We start from the raw sequence: 25,019 nt of genomic DNA, 5'->3' as shown, positions 1-25,019 counted from the left end.
GCGCGCTCGTTCACGTCGTTCCGTAACGTGGGTCCTAGAGGACGTCCTCTGCTGGCGTCATTTGCGCGCCGCCTAGCTTCCCATGCACTCTCCTTCTCCCGAAAGCCTGCGGATAGATGTTTCGATTTCAGGTGAGTGTAGCTCTGTGGAAATAATCAGGTGTGTTTTCCCGAGGAAGAGTTCCGGTGAGTCCCGGAGAGCTCACGATGACCACAGAGCGCGCGCTGTACGTGCTCGGCGTTCACTATTGTTTATGCGGCTGAACTCGGTGCGGCCTGCGAGGCAGCCCGCTTTCCTGGTGCTGAACCGGGGACGGCGAGCCCTGTCTCGGCCCGTGTGGGTTACAGTACTGTAAAGTAAACCAGCGTCCGCTGTGACAGTCCGGAGTGTCGCAGCGGCCCTGACTGTGTCGTATTCGGCCTCTGAGGGCAGCATTTAATCGACGCGAGTCATATGCGATATCACGTCAGCATTAGCATTGCGGCTAACTCTCTCTCTAACCTCTGCTAGCTGCAGGGTGCCAGAGTGCTGTGATAAGAAACGTTATTGTTCCAAGCAGGTAGTTTAAAAATGGAAGGCTACTAATGGCTTCTCTTGTCAGTACCGTAGTGTTCCTGTTTTGAGTTAATGTCTTCTGCGTTTCATGTTTTTCCCAGTGAAAGCAGGGTCATTGTCTCAGCTAGCTACTGCTAGCATTTGGCCAGTTGTCAATGCTACTCCTAGTATTTACTTACATGCTATAAATGCCAACTCAGGCTGAGGCGTTTCTTTTGCAGCTCAGTTTAGCACACTTTGACCACTCCAAGGCCCAGTGTCGGTTTGAATCAGACTTTCTGGCACCTGGATGGGTTAAATAAAAGTAACTGTCATCACAGGTCCATGTGGCCCTGACAGCACACTGATGATCAGCCAGTTTATACAAGATAATAACGGTGCTGTAAGCTCCAGCGAGTCAGCATTTTATTCATAAAATGAACCGTCGTATAACAAATCTGTCAGTTGCTCGACAAGAATGAATTTACTGCTGCCTCTGAGGACATGCGCAGTGTTTGGTAGGCGTGATCCAGCTTTTTCCAGCTCCGTTTAGATCCAGATACCAACACTGCAGCTTAAGGTATCTGCTAGATATCCACTGATCTGATACCAGTGCTAAAGGAAGTTGTGTTTCTCACTGCGAGGAAGAGACTGGGCATCACTCTCTATGCTTAAGACATCTGGCTTAATTTTAAAATTATATCCTGACCTTTGTAAGTTGACATGGCCACCGTGATCACACCTATTGATTTTCAATCCTATTCGATTTTCAAGTGAAGATTTTCACCGTGGGCTGTCTGTCACAGGTCCTTAAACAATAAGCTTGCCCCGAGTACTCCTCGTTCCTGACACCTGGAATGACCACGTTTAAAAAGTAAACTTAACATAACCTTCTCCCTCACACGGTGCCAAGCTACTACACTTCCAGCACAGTTCCTGAGCCTGGATAAAGTGGAGGGTTTCATCAGGAAACGTAGCACAAGACGGCAAAACAATAAAGAAATATTGTCATCATTTACTTTGATTCAGAGTAAAGCGTGCAAGGCTGCTGCACCTGCATTGTTTGGTGCAATCGTTGCAGTTTCTGTGAATGTATTTTTGAGACCTGTGGGCCATCTTTGATACGTTTTTCTATATTGAGTGTAAACAAGCCTCTGCTGAGAAATTTGTGAAGCTCTTTCAGTTCCTGCGGTAAAGAGTAACGATGCACCCGGATCAATAACAAGATTTATTTGGCGGTATGGATGCTGCCGTTTACTTTCGGCTGCTCCATTAGTTGCCAAGAGGAAGCACAGATTTACGCCGAATGTCCTTCCTGGCACAGCTCTCTCGTTTATCCCGGCTGAGGACGGACACGAGGAGACCCTGAGCAGACCCAGAACATGATGACAAATGAAGTCTTTTGGCTGCTTTGGGAGGATGTAGGTGTCCTCCAGAAGACTGGAGGAGGTTACAGTGGAGAGAGGAGTCTGGGAGTCTTTGTTTAGCTCCTGAGAACCCGTCTGGATAAGCATCGGAAAATTGATGAACATTTTTAAACGTCTTGATGCATCTCAATCATCCAGGAAAGTAAATCTCCAAAAAGTTGATTCTGTTCATCTGGACGCAGCGTTTTGTGGGAGAAACGTTTCGTCACTCATCCAGGTGACTTCTTCAGTCTCAGCTGACTGCAGGTTTCAGTCTTATAAACATACATTTGGATCATGACTGAAACCAGCCCACTGAAGGAACAATGGGCTGGGAGGTCAGGTCCTTAGTCTTAATTATGCAAATTCTCATGACCATAGATCAACAACCACTGATCAAAGACCATGAGTCCCATTCACAGAGATGTCCTGTTTATACGATTGGGGAAACCTGCAGTCAGCTGAGACTGAAGACGTCACCTGGATGAGTGACGAACCGTTTCTCCCACAAAACGCTGCGTCCAGATGAACAGAATCAACTTTTTAACAGTGTCAGCTTGTGTTTAATGTCTCATCAGTTTTACAGCAGCTGAATCAGGATCATCCCTCACATGGAGGAAGGGCCCTGAAGCAGCAGCAGGACATATTTTAAGCAATAATATTTATGTGTCACTAGTAAAACACGTCAGCTTTTTGAATTGATTGTCTCTGAGACTCACTGAACTGGTTGTGTGTCAGATCGGACACACCCAGAGGATGCTTTTGATTGCAGAGCTCTGAGAATGAATAAGATCGTGGATCTGATTTACTATAAATGTCTGATGGAGCCGTGTGTCGAGCAGGACCATCCACACGATTTAGAGGCCAAGAGGGTTTTTCTCATGCTGATGGAGAGAGGGCTTTGGATGACAACATATCTGCAGCTGTAGAAATTATAATAATATTAATAATAATAAATTTTATTTATAGGCACCTTTAAGACCCTCCAGCTCACCTTACAATAGTACAATAACAGTAGCAATATTATAAAACATAGCAAAATACAAATTAAACATAAGGTTAAAAAAAGCATGAAAGTATAAAAGCTAAGCAAGATCAAACTACACTAAGACAGAATCATGGTGAAGGCTTTGCAGCTCTGAGTGTTGAGACATTATTTTATAGAGTCACAGATTATTCTGACGTCCCAGTCGCAGCTGTTCGGTCACCTCGTCTTTCACATCTGTAGATCTTTTCATCCCTCTTGTCCTCCTTTATTTTAGTCCCTGAATGAAGACTGTATGCTGGAGGAGGAAGATGATGGATTGATAGAAGACGAAGATGAAATCGATCAATTCAATGATGACACTTTTGGAGCCGGGGCCATCGGTAAGAAAGAAACATCTTTTTTTTCCAGTCTGACTCTGTTGTCTAGACGAGGTGAGGTTGTACTGTGGATCTGTCCTGTCAGATCTCCTGGATGTTCGTATTAAACACGCCTGGCTAGTTTTTTCTTGCTCTCGGGCCTGTCGGACACGTCGTGCACACAAATTGCTCAAACACAGTCTAACAATAACAAAATGGAGTAAACCAATGAGCAGCATCGGTTCTCACAATGACTGATAAGTTTCTTTGCTGTTGTGGAGCGTGCAGTGAAATGTTTGAACCATGAAACTGAGTTAGCTGTACGATAGCAGCATCAGCGCGTCAGGAACAGGGTCAGCTCCTTCACTTAGCTCGCAGCATTTCTCAGACTCTGCTCTGACAGGCTGATGACTGAGAGGGTGACTTATACCCTGATTATCTTTGAGTATCTGCAACAACATCTGCTTTTTATTAGCACACAGGCCCAGCTGTTCTCACCTCCTTTCATTCAGTGAGATAAGACTGAATGTGCTGCTGAAGCATTTAACCATGAACAAGTCATTGAACCAAGGATGACATGTAGGCCACAGTTTTACTGGAGTCTTCATTGCTACTGGAGAGAAACTCATAATTATTTTATATATTACTGGGGAGCTAAATCTGTAATTTATTGGTAGATTTGTATCACTAAGCTTTTAGAACATTTAGACGCTCAAATCGGTGGCTGCTGTCAGCCTGGTTCTTTATTATAAGGAGCGCGGTGCTGCTCGACTGCAGAGAAACCGTATTTTAGATCACACGAGCTCAGTTTCTGGATGACAGCGCTGCCGCTCGTTTACAGCCCCGGTATACTCTGATATTTTCCAAGAGGCCCCATAAACGAGGAGGTCACATGTACGTGCGACCTCTGAGGGTTTGAAGGCGCTCTGTGTGTTTATGAACACGGATTCTCATCCTCACGTCTCTGCTTTTATTTTGTCGGATGGTTTGTGTCTTTGCATATTTGTCTGTGGTGACCTTTGACCTTTCACATGTGATTTGGGGCTGCGCAGATTTGATGTTCTTTGTTTGTTCCAGATGACGACTGGCAGGAGGAACACAAGCGCCTCGCCGAGCTCGATGAACGGGACGAGTTAGGGGCGGGGCTGGGGTTCGGAGGAGGGGGGATGGGAGGGGACTCAGACTTGAGCACAAGCGAGCGCCCGTCCTCCACCCGAATCCCTTCTTCTGTAGTCCATCCCCCTCCACCATCATCCCTCGCTTCCCTCAGCTTCTCCTCTTCCTCGTCTAGACTGCCGCCATCAGGTAGGTGATGTCATCAGACGCTGAAGCATCAAGTGGAGATCGGCATCTTTTAAAGTCTGTAATCTCTCACTTCAGATGTGGAGGATCGAGTGGGGGAGGGGGATTTGGCCGAGTCTCTGGCCAGGCTGATCCTGGACGCTGACCCGGCCATCGCTGGAGTCGGGGCAGCTGAGAGACCCGGTCTGCCCCCCGGCTCCTCAGGATCCGGCCTCTCCGCCCTGCGGGGGCTGGACCAGCCCAGAGTCCTGCCGCAGCCCTCCCCCATCCTGCCTCCCACCCAGCCACACCAGCATCCCCAGCACCAGCTGCCTCCCGGGCTCCCTGCGTCAGGTGAGAATGAGTCGACCGCTCAGTGGGCTTTATTTTTAAAGATGTCACCAAGATTTTAATTGCGTGCGTGCGTGTGTGTGTGCGCACCCTGACTGTGGATCTGTTGTCACATGACTGTTGGTCACAGTTGATTCGTAGCGTCTGTCATTTGGTCTCTTTTATATGAGCTGGTTCGTGTGAGCAGCTTCATTTTGGGGAATTTAAATGTTGAATAAGTTTAGTATTTAGTATTTATTTATTTATTGTCATTGTCAAGAACAATGAAATTGCGTTTGGGGCTTCCATACAACCCAAAAAAAAGAAGAAAATAATAAATACCCCTTAAAACCCAAGTGTACATATTTAACCCAGTGTGACTCCAATGCAATAAGACAATCCTTAGCAATAATGTTCGTAGAAATTCAGACAAAGACCTGAGAAACATGACAAAATACAACAATGCAACCCGTTCAATATTATTGTACTGTGAGATATGATATCAGATATGATAGTTATCTATTTAAGAAAGAGGGGGGGGGGGGGGGCAGGAGGGGGAAGAGAATAAAGATATGATGCACCAATGCAGACCAGTTCATTGCTATTAAGAAGTTGGATATGGTTATTGTCCGTGAGAGGGGGGCAGAGAGTTCAGGAGCCTCACAGCCTGTGGATACAGGCTGTTGGCCAGTCTGGATGTTCTGGCCTGTATAGACCTGTACCTTCTCCCTGAGGGCAGCAGGTGGAAAAGGTGGCGCGCAGGGTGATGTTGGTCCCGCAGGATACTGTGCACCCTCCTCAGACAGCGAGTGGGGAAGATATTACTGATCTCTGGCAGACTTGTTCCAATAATTCTGCCAGCTTCTTTCACCACCCGCTGGAGTGCTTGCTGATCGGCCTTGGTGCAGCTGTTGATGAAATTTCATATTTTTAAAGATGCACTTGGTTGTTTTCTTTGATCGATCTGTTGTTCATCAAAGAGTCGTTGTAAGAAAGCTTGGCGTCTTAACCCACTGGCAGATTTTGGAGCCTAAAGGGTTGATGTTGAATTCGTGGCTGCGATGCTCAGAGCAGACCTACCTGCTGTTTGCTTTCTGCATGTCGGGAACTTGGGAGGTAAAACCAGGAGTCATTTTCTGCCTCATGAGAAACGCTGGTATCCGAAATTTGGAAAAGCCTTTCACACACTTGGAGCAAGAAAGTATTTGTCTTCCACAGCGTGTCTTTATCCTGTCTTCCTTCTCTCACCAATCACAGCAGATGGCCCCGCCCCTCCCTGAGCCTGGTTCTGCCGGAGGTTTCTTCCTGTTAAAAGGGAGTTTTTCCTTCCCACTGTCGCCAAAGTGCTGCTCACAGGGGGTCATATGATTGTTGGGCTTTTCTCTGTATCTACTGTACAATATAAAGCGCCTTGAGGCGACTTTTGTTGTGACATATAAATAAGATTGAATTGAATTAATGTTTGACAGTAAAACTGAACAGAAGCAGATCAAGTGAACGCCTCGTGTGAGGCTGCTGTGCTCTCTGAAACTGCCGGGCAGCTTCCCAAAGATTCCCGCTCTAGGATCAGGCCGGCGATGACTCCATGTTTCTGCTGTTCGTTCAGCAGCTTAAGTTCACATTAGCTCCAGAAGCATGCTGTGTGTTTGCCCTGTGTAACTGAAACCTGCTGTTGTGCTTCAGGCCTTCCTCCCTCGTCCATGCTCAGCTACCAACAGCAGCAGCACTTGCTGCGCAGAGGCACCGCCCCCATGGGCCAGGTCAGTGTTTTTCCCTTCATGTGCCGTATCAGACTTTGCAGCGTGGCAAAATGTTTTTGAGAAAATTAAATTGAATCATGCACCAAAAATCTCCGAACAGGTGGATTTAAGATTTCCTGTCTTGTGTTTAGTCTGATCACTGCAGCAGAATCGGTTTAAGCCTGATGTGCATGTTTGTTTCTTGAATCTGTCTCTCATAGATGAGCTCTCACAGTATTTGGGAGAACAGCATGGGCTTTGGCCCCGTGAGCGTCACCCCGGGATTGCTCACACACATGGAGGTTAAACTTTACTCTTCTTATTGGATAGCTAACCGTTCAGTTTAGGTGTTAATTCTAGGATCAAACATAAAGAAATGAACGACTAAATACATTAATGTAGTTATTGTTCATATTTCTGTCTTCAGGATAATCCACTCATGTCGATAATCAAAGAGGTGGGCCATCCTAAACGAGCTCCTCAGGGCAGGAACGATGAGGATCTGTCAGAGAGGGCTCCTCCTCCACGCTCTTCTTCCCCTGTGATTGGCTCCCCTCCGGTGAGGGCGGTGCCAATCGGGACTCCACCCAAACAGCCGATGAGCCACGCGCTGAATCACCAGGTCAGAAACAGGAAGTCTTCCTGCTGGGTGTCCCTCCCTGCTGTGAACACGTGTTTCTGTCGCAGGATTTAAACGTTGCCGTGGCGCCGAGATGTGCTTTTAAGGTTACGAAGCAGAACGGCAGGCGTCCGGCTGCGTGTAAGGGCTCAGTCTCTGTTAACCCCGCCCTCTGTCTGTGTGTGTTTGTGTAGATCCACCATCCCACTGCGGTCCACGTGAGAGCCCCAGTCCAGCACAGATACCCCGCTCCTTTCCCCGAGCGTCTGTCTCCCAACACCCTCCTCAACATTGCTGTGAGTGTTTCCTCTCCACCCGCTGCCCCGTCTGCGTTAGTCAGCAGACTCCTGCGCTCAGGACGGTGCGCTGCAGCGTGTTTACAGGCCAAATAGAAAAGACATCACAGGTTTATTTTTGACAGGAATCATACTGGTGAGGATTTAATATCATGTGGTTTTCATTTACGCACCATGGAACAATAAAAGTGCTAATATCACTGTTTGCTGTATTTGTTGATGAGCTAGCAGCTGATTATGTGGTGACCTCCACCAGCACCTGATCAGGTGGTTCAGCACTGAGCTGATGGAGGCTGCCGGGTGGAGCTGTGTGATTTGGGATCACAATGAAATGATTGCACTTTGTATTGTAGCTTAATCAGGATGACTGAAGAGCGTTCAGTCTGTGTGGGGCTGATGACATCAGCAGGTTTCTGTAGGTGAACCTGCGGAGGCGGAGCCTCGCGGTCACCACCAGGGCTGTGGATGAAAATACTTGAACCTGTGACTGTGTGGACGGCTCGAGCTGCTGTGTGTAGTCACACCCACAAAGGTCCAGGAAGGACCCGTCTATGTTTATAAAGGCGGGAATCATATTTACAGCTTCGGCCCAGCTGCTCCGATTTTAGTTTTCCCCACAAACAGCGCGGTCATGTGACCTCATCACCGTGTTTTACTCTGACGTCACTTTTTTGTGTGTTGTCAGAACTCTCCTCTGTGCCGCGGCCCGTTCCCCCCCAGAGTCGGTCCTGTTCTGTCGCAGATTCAACGCGCCCAGCTGCTCAACTCTCAGGTCAGACACACACACTGGCAGACTTGCATACATGTTGTTATTACACATATACGTGATGTTATTACACACAGCCAGTTCAATTCCACCATCAGGGTCTGTCTGTGTGGAGTTTGCATGTTCTCCCCGTGTTTGCGAGGGTTCTGTCCTCCGGCTTCCTCCCACAGTTCAAAGACATGCAGTTAGTGGGGATAAGTTAATTGATCAAATTGCCCACAGGTGTGACTGCAGGAGTGAATGTGAGAGCGAATGGTTGTCCATCTTTGTGTGTTGGCCCTGCGACAGACTGGCGACCTGTCCAGCGTGTACCCCGCCTCTCGTCCAATGACAGCTGGGATAGGCTCCAGAGCCACCGGCGACCCTGAAAAGGAGAAGCGGATGGATGTTTTTACATACATGTTGTTATTACTTACATGTTAGGCTACCTCGTTAAGCGTGATCGATGACATGTCAGCGAACGCTCCCTCACAGCTTCTCAGGTTCTCGACTGTCCCGTGTGTCCAGGTGGCAGGATTTCCCCGCGGCGGTCCTCCTCCTCTGCTGCCAGGCGGGGGAGGTTTCAGGCCCTTCTTCGGAGGCCCTCCTCCTCCGCACGGTCACCGAATGGGCCCCCCACCACCTCACGGGCCTCCTAACCACGCGCCGCCGCTCCGGCACAACACCACTCACCTTCACCCACAGCACCGCCGCATGCTCACCCAGCGCATGCAGAGCCGAGGAGGGTAAGCAAGTGCGCGAGAAACACAGCCTGCTCATTGGTCGATTCGACGCGCGGTCATCGTCTTGTTGCGTCTGTGCAGGGACCGCAGGCCCGGGATGGACCGGCGCAGCAGAGACCCCTACAGCAACCTGATGACTCAGAAAGAGAAGGAGTGGGTGACGAAGATCCAGATGATGCAGCTGCAGAGCACAGACCCTTACCTGGATGACTACTACTATCAGGTGGGTTTCACCGACACTTGCTTCAGCTAAAGCAGCCCCACACGAGTCAGTGTGATGGTTGTTCATGGTGTGTGTGTGTGTGTGTGTGTGTGTGTGTGTGTGTGTGTGTGTGTGTGTGTGTGTGTGTGTGTGTGTGTGTGTAGAACTACTATGAGAAAATGGAGAAGCGTCAGGAGAAAGAACAAGACAGCAGCAAGAAGGAGCACACCACCAAGCTCATCACTCCTCAGGTGGCCAAGGTGGAGCACACCTACAGACCAGGTAACCCACACCGGCGCTTCGCCGCGTGATGTCACATGTCGCGCTGCTGATCGAGCTCAGCTCTGACGCGGGTCTGTCTGCAGTTCAGTTCGCAGGCTCTCTGGGTAAACTGACCGTCTCCAGCGTCAACAACCCCCGCAAGATGATCGACGCCGTGGTGACGACTCGCTCAGACGACGAGGTTTTTATTTCTTTCTACATGCAAACGTTTTTATGCCGACGCTGCTTCAGCTGCACTTTATTCGGAAAGTTTGCTTTATAAACAAAAATGGAGGCTCAGATGAGAGCGGGTTGTTTCTTTAGACCAGGTGACGATCGGGTCGCACAAGAACAAAACACGTTGTGAGACCATGAAGCAGCTGCAGGATCTCCACAACTTCAAATGCTCTGAAACTTGGTGAAAGGTTTGATCACATCAGAAAGCTGCCTCGTGATCGAATCAGAAAAACAGAATTCTGATTAAGAGTCGGCTGGAAATGAGAATAAATGAGACGTTATGGCACTAAATACATCAGTGTTTCCCTCACATGTGTGTTTGTATGTCGCTCTGAGAGAAACCTGAGTCTTTGCCGTTAGCAGACGCTGCTAACAGCCTGCGGCCCAGCAGCTCCACTCGAGGCTGGACGTACGGCACAGCTGGCAGTCGGTGTTACGGTGGATCAGTGTCCCTGTGAAACGAGCTTCAAATTGTCCTGAATCCACTTTATCCACCAAACCCAGCAGGCAGATAGAAACATGTGACACAGCAGCTGTTTGGTTCTGCTTTTCTGTTTTATCAGGTTTCAGCTCCCGTTGATCTTTTTGTTTCCGTTTTCTTGAAGGAGAAACGAGAGAAGCAGGTTTGGAATAAGAGGCGACAAATCCTCTACACAGTGGAGAAGGTAGGACGAGCAGAGCCGTGCACGACAGGATGTTCATGCAGACGGCAGGAAACGCTTCGAGAAATGTAACCTTCCTCCTCCTCTCTCCTCCTCCCCCTCCACCCTGCAGATGTACAGTTTGCTGTTGGAGGTTCAGGACTTTGAGAAGTGCTTCGTCCAGGCGCCGGAGGAGGACCGCGAGGCTCTGCTGGAGCAGCACAAGAGCAACACGGAGCAGCTCTGCAGCTCGCTGCGGGAGAAAGAGTGGGACGACAGGTAGGAGGGGGCGGCCCTTACCCTGTCCAATCAGCGCCGTCACAGGCGGCTCAGCGGTGTAACGTTTTCTTCTCCTCCTCTGTGAAGAGTGAGTGACGAGCAGTGTGTGATGATCATGTCGGTGAGGAAGGGCAAGCGGCTCATCTCCCGGCTCCTCCCCTTCCTGCCCTCAATGCAGGCTGCTGCTGTTGTCATGGCAATTGCCCGCAACCTTCCCGCTTTAGCCAAGAAGGACAAACAGGACCAGGTAACCCCCACAGGAAGTGACATCACTTTCACCTGTGTCTGTGCGGCGTTAACGCCTCTGCTCTCCGTTCAGGTGCTGTGCTGGTTGGTGGAGCCGGTTTCTGCAGTGATCCAGTCGTTATCGAGCGCCTCCCTCACAGATCTGCTCCAGGAGCTCCAAGGCAGCGAGGGCCAGCTGGCCACAGTGCTGCACAACAAGGTACGCGCCCCACAGCCCAGCCCGGACCAATCACAGAGCACGCGCCTCACTCCAGGTCACCCATAGCAACAGAAGGAAATGCCGTTTGTGCCACTTCCTGTTTCCAAAGTTTCTGAACTTTTTTTCTTCAACGTCACGACCAAACTCCAGATTTCAGCTGCTGCAGCTGCTCTGACAGAGTCTGTGATCACATGATTACACCTGAGCGCTCATTTCATTGTAAAACAAGCCGAAGAGTGTAAAGCTAGCATCACCTGCAGAGACGCAGCTGTGCTCGGAGTCCCTGAAGGATGGACAGGAACGCTTACATCAGCGCACCTGCAGATCCTCACACGCACAGTTTGTCCTTCCTGTTCCTCAAACGTCGCTGGGTTTGTGTCTCTCTGGGATTTTTATCCAGAGACCAAAGAGAACTTTTCTTCTCCTTCAGTATATCTGATGTTGTCAGAGTGATGCGTTGGCTCTGGGAGACGGTTTGGGGGGATTTTTGTTGCTGGTTTTTTTTTTGTTTGTTTGTTTGTTTTAACAAACTGATGTTCGTCCACATGTGTTCACATGCACACGCCTGTTTCTGTCCAGTTTGGCGTGACGCTGCTCTACGTGATCCTGAGTGAAGGTGAGAGGATGCAGAGCTCCGACCCAAACTGTCAGCTCATGGACGACAATCGATGGTGAGCCGTGCGTGTGTCATTTTTAAAACAATCTAACATATAATTGTATTCAGAGGATTCACTGACGCCTCTGCTCGGCTACTTTTCATGTGCTGTGTATAAGTCTTGAGCCACCCCTCGTTTTATATTTTTAAATTGGTCTAAGCAGCACCTGGTCAAAGGTCTGTCAAAGATTTGAACAGTGTCGTTCTTGTACCTGAATGTTTTCACTGTTCAGCCACATGATGCTCAGCCAGTGCTGTGTCTGCACATAACGGACAGATGAACGGTTTCAGGTTTCCTCTGTTACCAGCAGCCTGTCGCAACACAGCTGAAAACTTGGCCCCTCAGTATGGCGTGCACTCAGAACAGAAGTGTGCAGCTTAACATCTAAGTCAGCGTAAAAGGATTGCTACATGTAATAAATGATATTAAAATTAATTTGGAAGATTGTTTCAAATACTTTTGGTTTATTTTTATTAAAAAGTAGTTAAAAATCTTCCAGAATTAACTGAACCTGTAATACCAGTTACCACCACAAGATGGTGCAGTGAGTCATGCGATCTTCATCATCTCTGAAAAAAGATGAACTCCTCTCCATACAGCTGCTGGAGAACGGCGCCCCCTGGTGGGGAAAGTTTGATGTGATTCGTGCTAATGACAGTGAGCATGACCCCGCCTCTCTCCTCCCTCAGGACTGAGTTGGTGTTTTCGGTGACGAGGGAGCTGCTCAGCGTCCCCTCCTCGTCCCTCTCTCCCCCCCTCTTCACCCCTCCCAACCTGCTCTCCCTCTTCTCGCGCTACGTGGACCGGCAGAGGCTCGAGCTGTTACAGGACAAGCTACAGTAAGTGAGCGGCGGACGAGCGACGGCGAGAACACGAGAGGGGCGACGTTAAACTGACGTTGTATCCTGTTTCTGTTTCAGGATCTCTGCTTTGTCCAGGTAGAAGTTACTGCACGCATCGACGCAGCCCCTCCCCCACCCACCCACCCGATGCAGACCTTTTGTTTTCTGTGTGTGTGTGTGTGTGTGTGTGCGTGCGCACTCGAAGTGAAGCCACAGCGGATGATTTTAATCAAGCAGAATCTTTAGTCACTTTTGTTTTTCTGTGTTTAGTGTGTGTGTGTGTGTGTGTGTGTGTGTGTGTGTGTGTGTGAGACAGCGACACTCAGCGTCTGAATGGGGACAAAAGTTAATGAAATCTGCATTTTTAAGTATCTTGTTTACGAATATGTCTGTGATGAACCTTCAGATTAAAGAAAGTATTTCTATTATATAAAATCTCGGCTCTTTCTGCACACGTGCAAACGCTCCGGACGATTCCGTCCAATCGCAGATCCAAAAACCATCAGTTATGCAAAAATGTGATGTTAAATGTTGTTGTGGTTAATTCACTGATATTTTTGATTTGCATGAGAAACAACATCAGGAAGAAACGACATTCTGCCCAGGTGAGTAATTCACAGGTAAATCATACGAAGGTCACAGAGTGTGGGGCTTTCTGTGAGGTTCCCTCACAGAAAGCCACGTCAGTCACCTCTTATCAGGTTTCCCCACGTCAGTCACCTCTCATCAGGGTTTTAGATAAGAAACCAACAAACAGGCCCAATGCCGACTGACCAATCAGGTCTCTGGCAAACGCCCATAGGACAAACTTGGGGGAGGAGCACTTCATGAGCGGACTCTGATCATAATCTGTTTTTTTGTAAAATTGTCGAGGACGGGTTTCTGGATCCAGCCCAGTACCTCTGACTCAGTTTATATAATTTAAATACCAAATTCATTAAATACCAAAAAATAAGTCTTTTTTTATTTTTTATCATGAGCGCTTTTTATTGGCAACTTAGAGGGCGGATATTTCTCCTTATTAAACCCAGAGTTTGAGCCATGACCCAGAATACTCCGTCCGTCTGTCGGCGCCTCTGCGGTCGATTGTCTGGTCCAGCGTTGTGTCCTCGGTTCTCACCCGCGGCGCCCTGATGAAGACGGCAAAACAGAGAAGAGTTTCAGTCTGATGTGGAACCACATCTGTGTCCATGTCTGTGACGTAGGTGGGCTTCAGGTCTGACAGGTGGAGCGCATTAATGGGTGAAATGAAAACGCTGCTGTGTGGGGGGGTTACAGTCTACGTTGAGCCAGAATGCATCAGATGTCAGGAAAATGAAATGTGATGCTTTCTTGTAACGATGCAGGAAATTTTCAAAGTATCTTAAAATTGAAAATGATCAAATGTGAAGTTTACAGAAGTTTTCAGACCCTCGGCTGAGAACTTTGGAGAAGCACCCTCGTTTGCACCCTCGCTCGGATAGTTTATCCCAGACTTCCCAACAGATCAGGGGGAAATGTCTGAACTCAGGATGATGTCAGTGAATCTGAAGCTGACGACTTCCTGTTGTGTGCTGCTCTACAAAAAACATCCTAAACTTCATTCAAATGTTGTTTGACGTTGATGTGTGAAAGTGATCCACAGCTGTCAGGCAGGACTGAGTCGTGCCACGAGTACATCATTTACCAGGAAACTAAACGAGCAGACGACACCCACAGCAAACCGCTTCAAACATCTCACCTGCACAGTTCACCTGAATGACCGAGGAGGAAAGCCGTGGATTTACAGCTCCGCACTCCATCAGCGCAGACTCTCTTCCAAGGCAGTCAGAGAAAAAACGCCACATCGGCATTTTGTTGGGAAGGTTGACGGCTTCGGTGGAAACAGCGATGTCGCAGCCCAGCTGTCTGCACACTATGCCCGCGTGGTTCAGGTCCCAGACTGTGGACTCTGCGCTCACCGGTTTGGTTTCGTTCCCGTTGTGGATGAGAAGCCTCCCAGCACAGGCAGCGGAGTCCTCTCTGGCTCTGAGCACGCCATCGTCCAAAATCACATCTGAATCATCTGTTAGAGACAGACACGTCAAAATGAGGAGGGGCCAAAATCCACTCTGCAGTTACACCTGACCAACGCCACGAGGAAGAAGAGACGCTGACAGAGACGAGGGAGAGAGGTGGCGTTTAAAATTGTGTTTTAAATATGAACAAAATATTTTACTAAAATGTAAAAACTCTAAAAAACATGTTTTTGTAAGGTTTTGAGCTACATGTGGAAAAAAAGACCTGTAGTCATGCTGGTGACCTTATGGGAGATCAGCACGAGAACAAAACAAACACAAACCTCCTCTGCACAGAGAGCACACACATATTCGCATCACAACACCATAAACTGCGTGACAAGTAACTGGGTGGGTAAGGGGGTGAGAGGTGAGCTGAAGTAGCCACGGCCATCCAGCCAGTGTCTTTGTCGTACCTTTGACAGTGAGCGAGAGCCTCCCGCCCTCAGATGAGAAGCTGTGGCTGAAGACAGTGTTGTGATAGACGCAGCTGTAGGTCCCCTCGTGTGTTTGATTGGCAGCTCTGAACCAGAAGCTGGCCACGTGATTCAACGCTGCTTGGGTCAAGCTGCGGTTTTGGTGGGCGCCGGTGATGCTGAGGATAAAGTTGCCGCCATAGTATTGTGGCTCCACAGAGCAGCTGATGCTGAAAGAGTAACCCTTCCTCACCACGCCCTGCGTTTGGTTCCCAATTGGAGAAGTCTCACTGCCGTCAGTGTAGAAACTGATGTCAGGAGCAGGCAGGACGTCTGTAATGACATCATCATACACCAGATGAGCGCACACGCTTTAAACACTCGAACTGTGTCGTAGAAAACAAAGACGCGTCGGGTTTCAAGTTATTGGATCAGATTTATGAGCTGATGGTGCAAAACCTTTATTAGGGAGGGGCGGGGCTAATGTGACTGAAAGAGGTGTTATTACCACCTTATTACTTATGTATTTGTGTGAGTTTCCCTTCTGAGCAGAAACATTGTGGGTGGATAGAATGAGTAATAAAGATTAATCCTGCAGACGTGAGCTTTGAGGTTAACTTTACTGGATTTAACACCAGTAAAAACCCGTCTTATTCTGCGTCTGCTGCGATAATTCAATGAGACTGCAGCCGCCTTAACCTCTGATCATGACATGTAAATGCTGCAGGATGAAACCCACAAACTACATGAAACACTTGAAGCATTCTCACCAGCTTTTGGCCATCTTGCTGCTTTGACATCAATGTTATGCAGTTATGTGGCGAAACAACGGGCGGCATCGTGTGAAGGTAACTCGACAATCACAGCGTGAGGCGTGACCTCCTGACCTCATCAGCAAAGTGTTTACTGAGGTCATGATTCACAGATGCTTTTTATATGCTTTTTTATACGAATCCCCTGACATTGTATTTCCTATTTTGTATTTGTATTTTGTGCTTTGTCAATAAAAAAAAAAAAAAAAAAAAAAAAAAAAAAAAAAAAAAAACGTATAATTCTTTTTACAGCTGGATGAGTCGCCCCCTGGTGGCCACTGATGAAGACTACTGCTGGAGGATGGGTTAAACTCCGCCCACACCTTTGTGTGACTTCCTGTGTCACTGCCTCCCACTGTCTGGCCTACTCTCTGTACTATAATGTAAAAACACATTTAATCAAAAGAAAACTGGTAAGACCATAGAGAGGAACCTTTGCTGGCGGTCTCAGACCTTTGACCTTTGTGAATAAAATCCGTCCATCGCACCTGCAGCTGAACTGACCCTCAGCTCACTGTACAACGAATGCCGTGCTGTTCTCACCTGAGCAGATCACCTGAGTGGTGAAATCTGAGTGGCCCTTCCTCACCGTTCCGCAGTCCGTGAGCGCTCGCTCAGAGCCGTCACAGTCCGAATAAAAGTTCCAGACGTGCAGAACTTTGGGCCGGTGCCTGACGTTTTGGACTGAAACAGCAGAGCCGCAGTCGAGCTGTCTGCACGCCACGGCGGCCTCCTTCAGGCTCCAGGTGCGCTGTTTGCTCAGCTTTCTCCACTCTGCCTCGTGCTCGAACCTCAGCTCGCCGGCACAACGGTTCCCGTGGCCAACCAACCTCACATCATTGGACGCTGCAACGAAATCATCGGCAACAAGAATCAGACGTGCTGCGACACTGCAGGAGGACACGATGACTGCTGCTGGAAGTAAAACTCACCGAATATTTCAACCTTCCAGCAGCCTGAGAGGGCTGCACAGCGCCTCCATGCTGACAGAGGTTTGTAGAAATCTAGCCGCTGTGCACCAACTCGAGCTTAACTTTATCAGAAATGTTGGTGTTTGATTGTTCTAGCTCGCTCTTCTCAACGCCAGCGGCTATTTTGAATGGTTTCTACGTTTTGTCCTACATCGTGTAAACCGAGTGAATGCTCCCGTTTTTAAAATAAAGATGCTTTTTTATTTACTGTGCACGCTGCGCTGAGTACAGAATCTATTGAGTTTAGCGACTGTGATGGAGTTTAAAGTGTTTGTGTTCAATGATTAACAGACTGCTGTCGCAAACACTGACCCACTGACAGGCTTGTTCAGCTTTTAATCAGATCGGCCGTCCTGTGACTGTGGTGCACAGAGAGCATGAAGATGCAAAAGTACTGCTACATAACAACAGCACAGAAAGTGCGAGGGAGTCAGGAGTGTTTGCCCTCCAGCATACTTTCCAAATAAAGCTCTTTAACTGTGGACGATAGATGAACTTAATTTATCCCAGAGCTGGAAAACTCCCTCGGTTTAGTTTTTCTGACTGTGCATCAGAAACAAAGAGGAAGGTGAAATGAATTTACTTCTGCCTGCAGTTTTTGCAGACTGTAGCTCAGCTTAGTGACAAACAGAAGAACAAATGACAGCCGAAGAGAAAACGTCACGATGGAAGAATTGCAGCTGGGAGACGTGTTTATTCAGCTTTAAAGTGAAAGGGTACTCACCTGTGGAAAAATGTGCTCCTGCCGACCTTAGAGCCCAACTCAGCATCAGCACACAATAAAACACAAGTGAAGACCACGTGAAGACCCAGCTCTGCACTCTCATGTTGCTCTGACTTCACAGACCTGCACCAACACTCAGGTTTGTTGGCTCACTCTGCAAATACAGCGTGAGTGCTCTGCTTTAAACACAGCAGTGTTTGCTTTGAATGGTCAATGCTTCATGATCATAGTTCATAGTTCATATGGTAAACATGTTTACAGCCTGATACAGAAACAGCTGTGGTCTGTAATTTCCCCGTCGTAGCAGCCGTACAAAACATTTCTATATCTCTTCACAGTGTTGTTCTCAAACATGTTGTCTGCCGTGTGCTTATTAGTGTTGAGTAAGATGAGTTTATCGGGATGTTACGTATCAGCAGTCGAGGAGGTATCTGTGTTTAAAGCAGAAATAGTTTGCTGCTTTATAAGAAAGCCCTCCACAAAGCCAGAACATCTTACTATTCATCACTGATTGAAGACAATAAGAACAACCCCGGGTTTCTCTTCAGCTCTGTAGCCAGGCTGACAAACAGTCAGAGCTCTGTGAGCCAACCATCCCTTTAACATTAACTAGTAATGACTTCATGAACTTCACAAATAACATTTTCATTACAGAAAAATTACCCATAATAAACCATCTCTGCCATCAACTGGAGCAGATAACATTATAGTAAAGTGGAGACAGCATTACAGTGCATTGCTTAACTGTATGAAAGGTGAACCATATGAGGACGATTCTGACATGAGCGATGAAACAAGTGTAAAAACACATGAAGTAGATGAAGCCGTTCATAGGTTATTGAGAGTAAAGCTTATTGTTTAGATCACATCACTGCAGAACATTAAAACACGCTAGTTTAAGGCTAGCTCCTCTTCTAGCGCTCTGTTTCATTGGCTTTATGATTCATGCCATGCTACCAGACTCAGTGCTGTGTAATGTCCTTGCTCCAGTCATAAAGGACAAAGCTGGAAAAGTGAGTTGTCTGGATAATTAACCTTTGCTGGTTCTGTGGAGAACGGCTGGTTTATTCTCCTGCCTTCTATCTCTCTGGTGTACTTCCTCAAGCGGCTGGCCAAGGCTGTGAGTCTTTGCTTGGCAGTTTCCAAGGCCTCAGGTGTTAGGTATTTTAGTACCATGGTAGCATTTACTGGATATTGTTTTATAGTGACATTATGCAGGAAAACTCTGTCATTCAATAAGGCCCCTTTGTTTTAGTTATTTTTCTCTTTGACCCAAGAATTGATGTGTGAGAATCACAGGCTGGTACAAGGTTGAAATACCACAGAGATCACTCCCTCAGCTACATTAGTTTCTTAATCTTTTAGACGCCTGTTGAAGGCCAAATGGTTTGTTTCAGATTTCACTAATGAAAGAACTCTTTGTTTTGTGCCTTGAAAATATGTCGCTGAGATAATCACAATTGTAGCTGAACTAATAAACTACACAAAGGATGCTTCTTCACCCAAGGGCAGGAAGACGCTGCCTTATCTTGGTCTGTACTGGTTTAAACTGATAATCTGCTGTCTCATGAATTTTACCCTCTATATAAACTGTTGTACTTGTGAATAAAGTTGAGTCAATTTGGGAAGACAACCTGAAGCAGTCTCTGTTTTCTTGTTCTCCCAAGCTGCTCCCGAGCTCGTACTAACACGCTGAATGGCATGCTTGAATATTACTTGAGAATATATTTGACTGTGTTACAGACTAAGGTACATTCTCTGCTGATAGACGTCCACGCCTCGGAGGAAGCCGATCCACGGATTAGGCCCTGGAAGCCGTTTCCTTCAATTTTGGTGTCAGAAGTGGGATCCTGACGAAGGTAGGCACTCGTCTTTTATTTTATAAGACTGTGTTATGCCTTTCTCAGTGATCCACATAGAAACGGGATACGCTGACGAGGCCTTCTTCAGTGGCCCACATAGTAACAAGTGGGATACACTGAGGAGCCTTATTTAGTGGCCCACATAGAAACACAGGAAGTTGCCTGTTGTTTTGTAAAATAAAAGCAGAAAGGACACAGGAAGTTGCCTGTTGTCATAAACTAAGAAGTTGCTCACCAGCAGAAAGGACACAGGAAGTTGCCTGGGGTCATAAAACGAGAAGTTGCTCGTTAAAAAGTGAGAAGTTGCTCACTAAAAAGATAAAATTGCTAGCAAAAAATCAAGTAACCTCAGGTGTGCCACAGCAAAAATAAAAACTAACTTAAATCCTTCAAAGCGTCTAAACCCCTCTGGAAATCACTGACCATGGGTCAGAATAATTCAAAGACCTTAGACGGGTCCGATAAAAAATCAAAATTAACTGTAAAACCGAAAAAAATAAAATATAAAAATAGCGGCTCAGTACGACTCCCACTTCCGGTTACGTTTAACCCACGCTCGCGAATCAATGAAGACTTCCATGATTTTGTATCCAGAACATGCGGAAGTGCTTACGTGACTGATTTCATCTCGAACTTAAGAACTATAACTTTAATGCATCCTAATGTATTTCCGGAGCCCTATCCCGAACGATTATCGCCAGAAAACAGGTCAGTAGAAATGTTAAATACTATTTGTGATAAGGAAAGTAGGCTGATTAAAAAGTCCTGTAAAAAATATATGATAGAATGTCGTGATGTGACCAATCGCATGCTACCACTATGGAAAAAAGGACCCGAGCCAGACGTAAATGCTTTAAATCAAGCCAGTGTAGGCTCTAGTAAATCCACTGCAGAAAAAACTAGCCTTATATGCCCATCCGTTCAACCTACGGCTCCGCCGCCTTATGATGAAAAAACAGAATTAATAGCTGCTGCGGCGGCTGCACGTCACCAGCGCGTATATCCTGATTTAACAGCAGAATCCCAAAAGAGTGAGGAAGGCACTGAAATGACACCTAAATCAGAAGAAGATGACTGGTTTAACCTAGATCAAAGACAGGAACGAGAATACACTGAACGAGAAAGAGAGTTACAGGAACATAAAAAGCAAACAAAACAGTTAATGGCAGAGTGTGAGGAAATCATGAAAGATCCTTTAACTGAACGTACGGAAGCCGAACTGCAGGAAGCCGTTTCTATCATAGATAATCATGTTCAGCGCCACACTAGAGTAGCGAATGGTTTGACTGTGCCAAAAGCAATAACTAACACCAGAAATTTAATAAGGAACTACTTAAAGCAGAAAAAAGAGGAAAAAAAAACTCAAGAGGGCCCCCACAAAAACACCCGTTATAAAGAAAAGCAGGGATCACAATTTAATGACGTCAGCACCTCCCTCCCGTTCATGATAATAGGGGACATGTGTTGCATTCAACCCCCTAAAATTTCAGAGTTAGCAGCAACCATTAAAGAACTTCCCGATCCTCTACAAAATCCTACAGCCTTTGTTTCTGCATTACAGAGAAGTACCAGATACCACCACTTGGGTGGGCCTGACTATAGATATATATTATGTCAACGAATCCCAGGTGTGACTGAATCTCAGCTTATTGAAGAAGTAGAGGAACTAGACCCTAAAAATGACCAAGCAGCCAACACCACCTCGTTTTTGTGGATAAATGATGACAAAATCACAGCCTTTTTTCAAAATCTAAAGAGATTTCTGCTCACAATGTCTAGAGATAAAATTGATTTAAATGCAGTAACCATGTGTAAGCAAAAGCCAGATGAATCCATTCTAGTGTTTATGAAACGTTTCACACACTGCTGGACTAATGAGGCATGCATGCCTGAAGGAGGAAATGATCAGATTTTCATAACAACATTCTTAAACAATATTCATCCAGAATGTTCACAACTATTGAAGCTGACTGCCACTGATAATCTCTATGACATGAAAATAAAGAACTTTATCACACTTGTCAAAACAAAAGCTGGTGCAGATCTTTTCCCCAACAGCACGAAGGCTAAAAATGTTAAGATGTTGTTGAACTTTGATGTTGAAGGCTCAGAGGAAAGTGAAAAAATGATGTATGCAGGGGCCCCGCCCCCTCAACAAGCGCAGCAGGGAGATTTCAGAAGGAGAGATAGGAGTGGAGACGTATGTTTTTATTGTGGAATAATAGGACACTGGAGAAGGGAATGCAAATCAGCAGCAGGTAGATCTCAACCACAGAACACAGGACCAGCTCCTGCCACTAGGCGTCAGCAGAGCTCTTACAGACAAGGTAACTGGCAACGCAGACAGGAACCACATCAAAATAATGGCCCTTTTGCACTTAGGGAGCAACCTTATAATCCACATTTTAATCCCCACCCATATGATAACGAAAGACTGGACCGACAATAGGGAGGCCCAGGTGACGATGAGGGACAGTGTGAAGCACTACACACGATGCTGCATTTGCAATTGTCCCGTAACACAGAAGGCTTGCCCATGTTAGATATAGAGATAGGTGAAAAGACTTATTCCTTTTTAGTTGACAGTGGAGCCACTAAAAGTTCACTGTCTGGAAAATTCTATAGTGGGCCTGTTTCCTCTGTGTGCATCAACACCATGGGAATAAACGGAACTCTAGTGCAATGCCCCAAAACTCATTCTCTAAAAACACGCTGGGGCCCAAAACCAGACGAAATTACATATCATCCATTCATAATTATTCCAAACTCGCCTGTGAATCTATTAGGCAGAGATTTAATGGCAAAAATGAACTTGTGTATTTCATTTAACACAAAGGGTGAAATGTTTGCAGACACTGATAACAGCTATGTTTTCTCTGCCCTATGCACCGACACCATGGAGAAGGAACAGCCTCTGTGTCAGCTGGACGCCTCAGCAGAGAATGAACTCAATATCCATCTGACTGGTACCCCACGTCACACACTGTGCCAAACACGTGTACAGACACCACTACCAGGTAACCCCATGCCTGGAAGCCACATATTTGTTTCTCTCACACTGTTCAACAACATGATAACTGCTCACACCAGTGAAGGCCAAACAGTGGTTTTGTCACATAACTCAGACATAGGCTATGACATTACTGCACCATGTCGACACATAGATCTAACCTACCCCATACACTGTACTATCTTTGCTGTCACATTGCCAGCTGAATATCAAAACATGACATTATGGTCAAGAGGTGAGAATGATGTAGGATTTATCGACTGTACACCTTATCATGCTCAGCTGAAAAACAACAAGCCGGTATATGTCAAGCAATATCCCATTTCCGCTGAAAAAGCCGCAGCCTTAGACATCATCATAGGAGATTTATTGACAGCTGGAGTAATAAAGCCCACAGTATCTCCATATAACACTCCTGTCAATCCTGTGCCAAAGCCTAACAAACCTGGCGTATGGCGTTTCACACAAGACTTAAGGCAAATTAATGCAGTCATTATGCCTCTGCCACCTCTTGTCCCAGATGTTCCCAGCATACTGACATCTATTCCAGCAACAGCCACACATTTTACTGTGGTGGATTTGTGCTCCGCCTTTTTCTCAGTGCCTGTGCATAAAGACACACAGCCGATATTTGCTTTTACACATAGAGATAAGCAGTACACATGGACTCGCTTACCCCAAGGCATGGTAGACAGCCCTGCGGCTTTCTCAATGGTGGTACGTGCTACCCTGGACGGCTTCACTCCTCCAGAGGGCTGTACTCTGATCCAGTATGTAGATGACCTCCTCCTCTGTGCTGAAAGTGAAAAACTATGTCAAACTGCCACACACATGCTACTCCAGCACCTCCAACAGACTGGCCACAAAGCATCAGCAAAGAAAATGCAGTACTGTCAGACTTCTGTTCAATATTTGGGATTTACACTGTCTCACGGACAACGTTCTATGACTACAAACAGGGTCAAAGCTGTGACCTCTGTCCCTCGGCCCACTACACAGAAGGAAATGTTGTCTTTCCTAGGCATGGTGAACTATTGCAGACAGTGGATACCAGACTGTTCTTTTCATGACCACATTCTGCGTGAATGCTGCAAAAAAGACAAGCCTCCTCGAATACTGTGGTCCACAGAAATGACTGCCTCTTTCAATGCATTACAGGGAGTGCTGACCTCCGCCCCTTGTTTGGGTCTGCCTGACTACCACTTACCGTTCCACCTGTACGTCACAGAGAACGGCACAACCTGTGCAGGTGTATTGGCCCAAGAGCATGGCTGTGGCTACCGTCCAGTAGCTTTCTACTCAAAGGTGCTGCCAGCAGTAGTTCAGGGGATGCCGGCCTGCCTGAGAGCAGTAGCAGCTTGCTCTATCATGATAAGGGACTGCGAGAAGCTCACACTCTCACATGACACTATTCTACACACCAATCACCAGGTCACGACCATTCTAGCAAACATAACTACACAACATATGACCGCACAACGTCGCTCAGGTTATGAAGCTACACTGACTTCAACAGCAAATCTCACTATAAAAGCAAGCAGCACACCCAATTCGCCAGCACACTTACTCATTCGTATGCTGTGTTCCTCTGACCGACAGGATGGTTCAGACGACCCTGACGATCATGATTGTATGACACGTATACAGGAATCCACAGCACCACGCCCAGACTTAGAGCAGACACCAATACCAGACTCAGTCATTGTTTATGTGGACGGGTCCTGTTCAAAACCAAATGACAACTCATTTCTTTGTGGCTATTCAGTGGTCACATTGCCTGACATCATACTAGAGGCTCACTCATTACCATTTCACTCAGCACAAAAAGCAGAGCTCATGGCTTTAATACGCACCTGTGAGTTACATGTGGATAAGCGGGTAACAATTTACACTGATAGCCGTTATGCATTCGGTGTGGTGCATGACTTTGGCACATTGTGGAGACAGAGAGGCTTCACATCTGCTGATGGAAAATCGATCGCTAATTCTGATCTTGTTCAAAGACTTTTGCAGGCTATACAGCTGCCATCGGCAATTGCAGTTGTTAAAACGAAGGGGCACAGCACGGCTGACACAGACGAAGCAGTGGGAAATGCTCTTGCAGACGTAACCGCGAAAGCAGCTGCTGCCTCACAGCAACCACCCAGAAAGGAAGTATTATCTTTGCCTTTACAGCTGCCACTTGTCGCACTCCCAGACTATTTAGAAAATGGAAGGAACTAATTGTAGCCTTTGTAACAGTTGTAGCATGTATTATTTTGTTTTTGATGATTATTGCCTGTTGTGTGATACCCTGTGTACGCTCAATGATAACCCATATAGCTACCAGTACAGCTACTTCAATGTATTTGCAATTAGCACAAATTGATCCTGAGGATGTGCCAGATGTTACCAATGATGTTCCTGATGTGTATATTGAACATTAGGTTGTGAACTATTACATTTTATGATTTGCTTTTTATATTATCTTATTACATTTGTGATTTTTCCTTTCTATTTGAGTTATTATTTTTAAAAATAATAAAAGAGGGGAACTGTTAGGTATTTTAGTACCATGGGAGCATTTACTGGATATTGTTTTATAGTGA

At 46.6% G+C, this 25,019-nt stretch overlaps 3 protein-coding genes across 3 annotated transcripts; 2 read left to right on the top strand and 1 right to left on the bottom strand.

The window, feature by feature from the left end:
• The first annotated feature begins 40 nt into the window (after positions 1–40).
• patl1 (PAT1 homolog 1, processing body mRNA decay factor) lies at positions 41–13,066 on the top strand. The gene is made up of 20 exons (XM_026169626.1): positions 41–131; positions 3,203–3,308; positions 4,362–4,589; positions 4,665–4,919; positions 6,579–6,655; positions 6,856–6,936; positions 7,062–7,256; positions 7,448–7,549; positions 8,235–8,321; positions 8,823–9,040; positions 9,119–9,260; positions 9,404–9,521; positions 9,605–9,702; positions 10,343–10,402; positions 10,512–10,657; positions 10,745–10,904; positions 10,977–11,102; positions 11,682–11,773; positions 12,448–12,597; positions 12,679–13,066. Exons 1-20 carry the CDS (start codon positions 117–119, stop codon positions 12,698–12,700), a joined length of 2,478 nt encoding a protein of 825 aa, XP_026025411.1. The 5' UTR covers positions 41–116; the 3' UTR covers positions 12,701–13,066.
• A 476-nt stretch (positions 13,067–13,542) lies between these two features.
• On the bottom strand, positions 13,543–17,662 carry LOC113023355 (scavenger receptor cysteine-rich type 1 protein M130-like). The gene is made up of 6 exons (XM_026169369.1): positions 17,560–17,662; positions 16,797–16,892; positions 16,408–16,710; positions 15,053–15,385; positions 14,321–14,644; positions 13,543–13,730 (listed from the first exon to the last, which is right to left on the bottom strand). Exons 1-6 carry the CDS (start codon positions 17,660–17,662, stop codon positions 13,717–13,719), a joined length of 1,173 nt encoding a protein of 390 aa, XP_026025154.1. The 3' UTR covers positions 13,543–13,716.
• A 1,718-nt stretch (positions 17,663–19,380) lies between these two features.
• Positions 19,381–24,892, top strand: LOC113023545 (uncharacterized). Its single transcript, XM_026169627.1, has 2 exons — positions 19,381–22,387; positions 24,435–24,892. The coding sequence occupies exon 1, from the start codon at positions 19,846–19,848 to the stop codon at positions 21,868–21,870; it is 2,025 nt and encodes a 674-aa protein (XP_026025412.1). The 5' UTR covers positions 19,381–19,845; the 3' UTR covers positions 21,871–22,387; positions 24,435–24,892.
• Positions 24,893–25,019: the final 127 nt, after the last annotated feature.

The sequence above is a fragment of the Astatotilapia calliptera genome, chromosome 6, assembly GCF_900246225.1.
Source record: "Astatotilapia calliptera chromosome 6, fAstCal1.2, whole genome shotgun sequence".
Classification (NCBI taxonomy): domain Eukaryota; kingdom Metazoa; phylum Chordata; class Actinopteri; order Cichliformes; family Cichlidae; genus Astatotilapia; species Astatotilapia calliptera.
Note: the sequence above shows the minus strand (reverse complement) of the source record. Positions and strands in the feature narration are given on the sequence as shown.

Excerpts from the sequence above, each read along its gene's own strand:
- LOC113023355 (XM_026169369.1), bottom strand. The coding sequence starts at position 17,662 with ATGAGAGTGCAGAGCTGGGTCTTCACGTGGTCTTCACTTGTGTTTTAT. Across the intron at positions 16,893-17,559 it reads AGGAGCACATTTTTCCACAG|CTCGAGTTGGTGCACAGCGG; the intron begins GTGAGTACCCTT and ends GATAAAGTTAAG. Across the intron at positions 14,645-15,052 it reads GCTCTCGCTCACTGTCAAAG|ATGATTCAGATGTGATTTTG; the intron begins GTACGACAAAGA and ends TGTCTCTAACAG.
- patl1 (XM_026169626.1), top strand. Across the intron at positions 8,322-8,822 it reads CCCAGCTGCTCAACTCTCAG|GTGGCAGGATTTCCCCGCGG; the intron begins GTCAGACACACA and ends CCGTGTGTCCAG. Across the intron at positions 10,658-10,744 it reads GAGAAAGAGTGGGACGACAG|AGTGAGTGACGAGCAGTGTG; the intron begins GTAGGAGGGGGC and ends TCCTCTGTGAAG.
- LOC113023545 (XM_026169627.1), top strand. The coding sequence starts at position 19,846 with ATGGGTCAGAATAATTCAAAGACCTTAGACGGGTCCGATAAAAAATCA.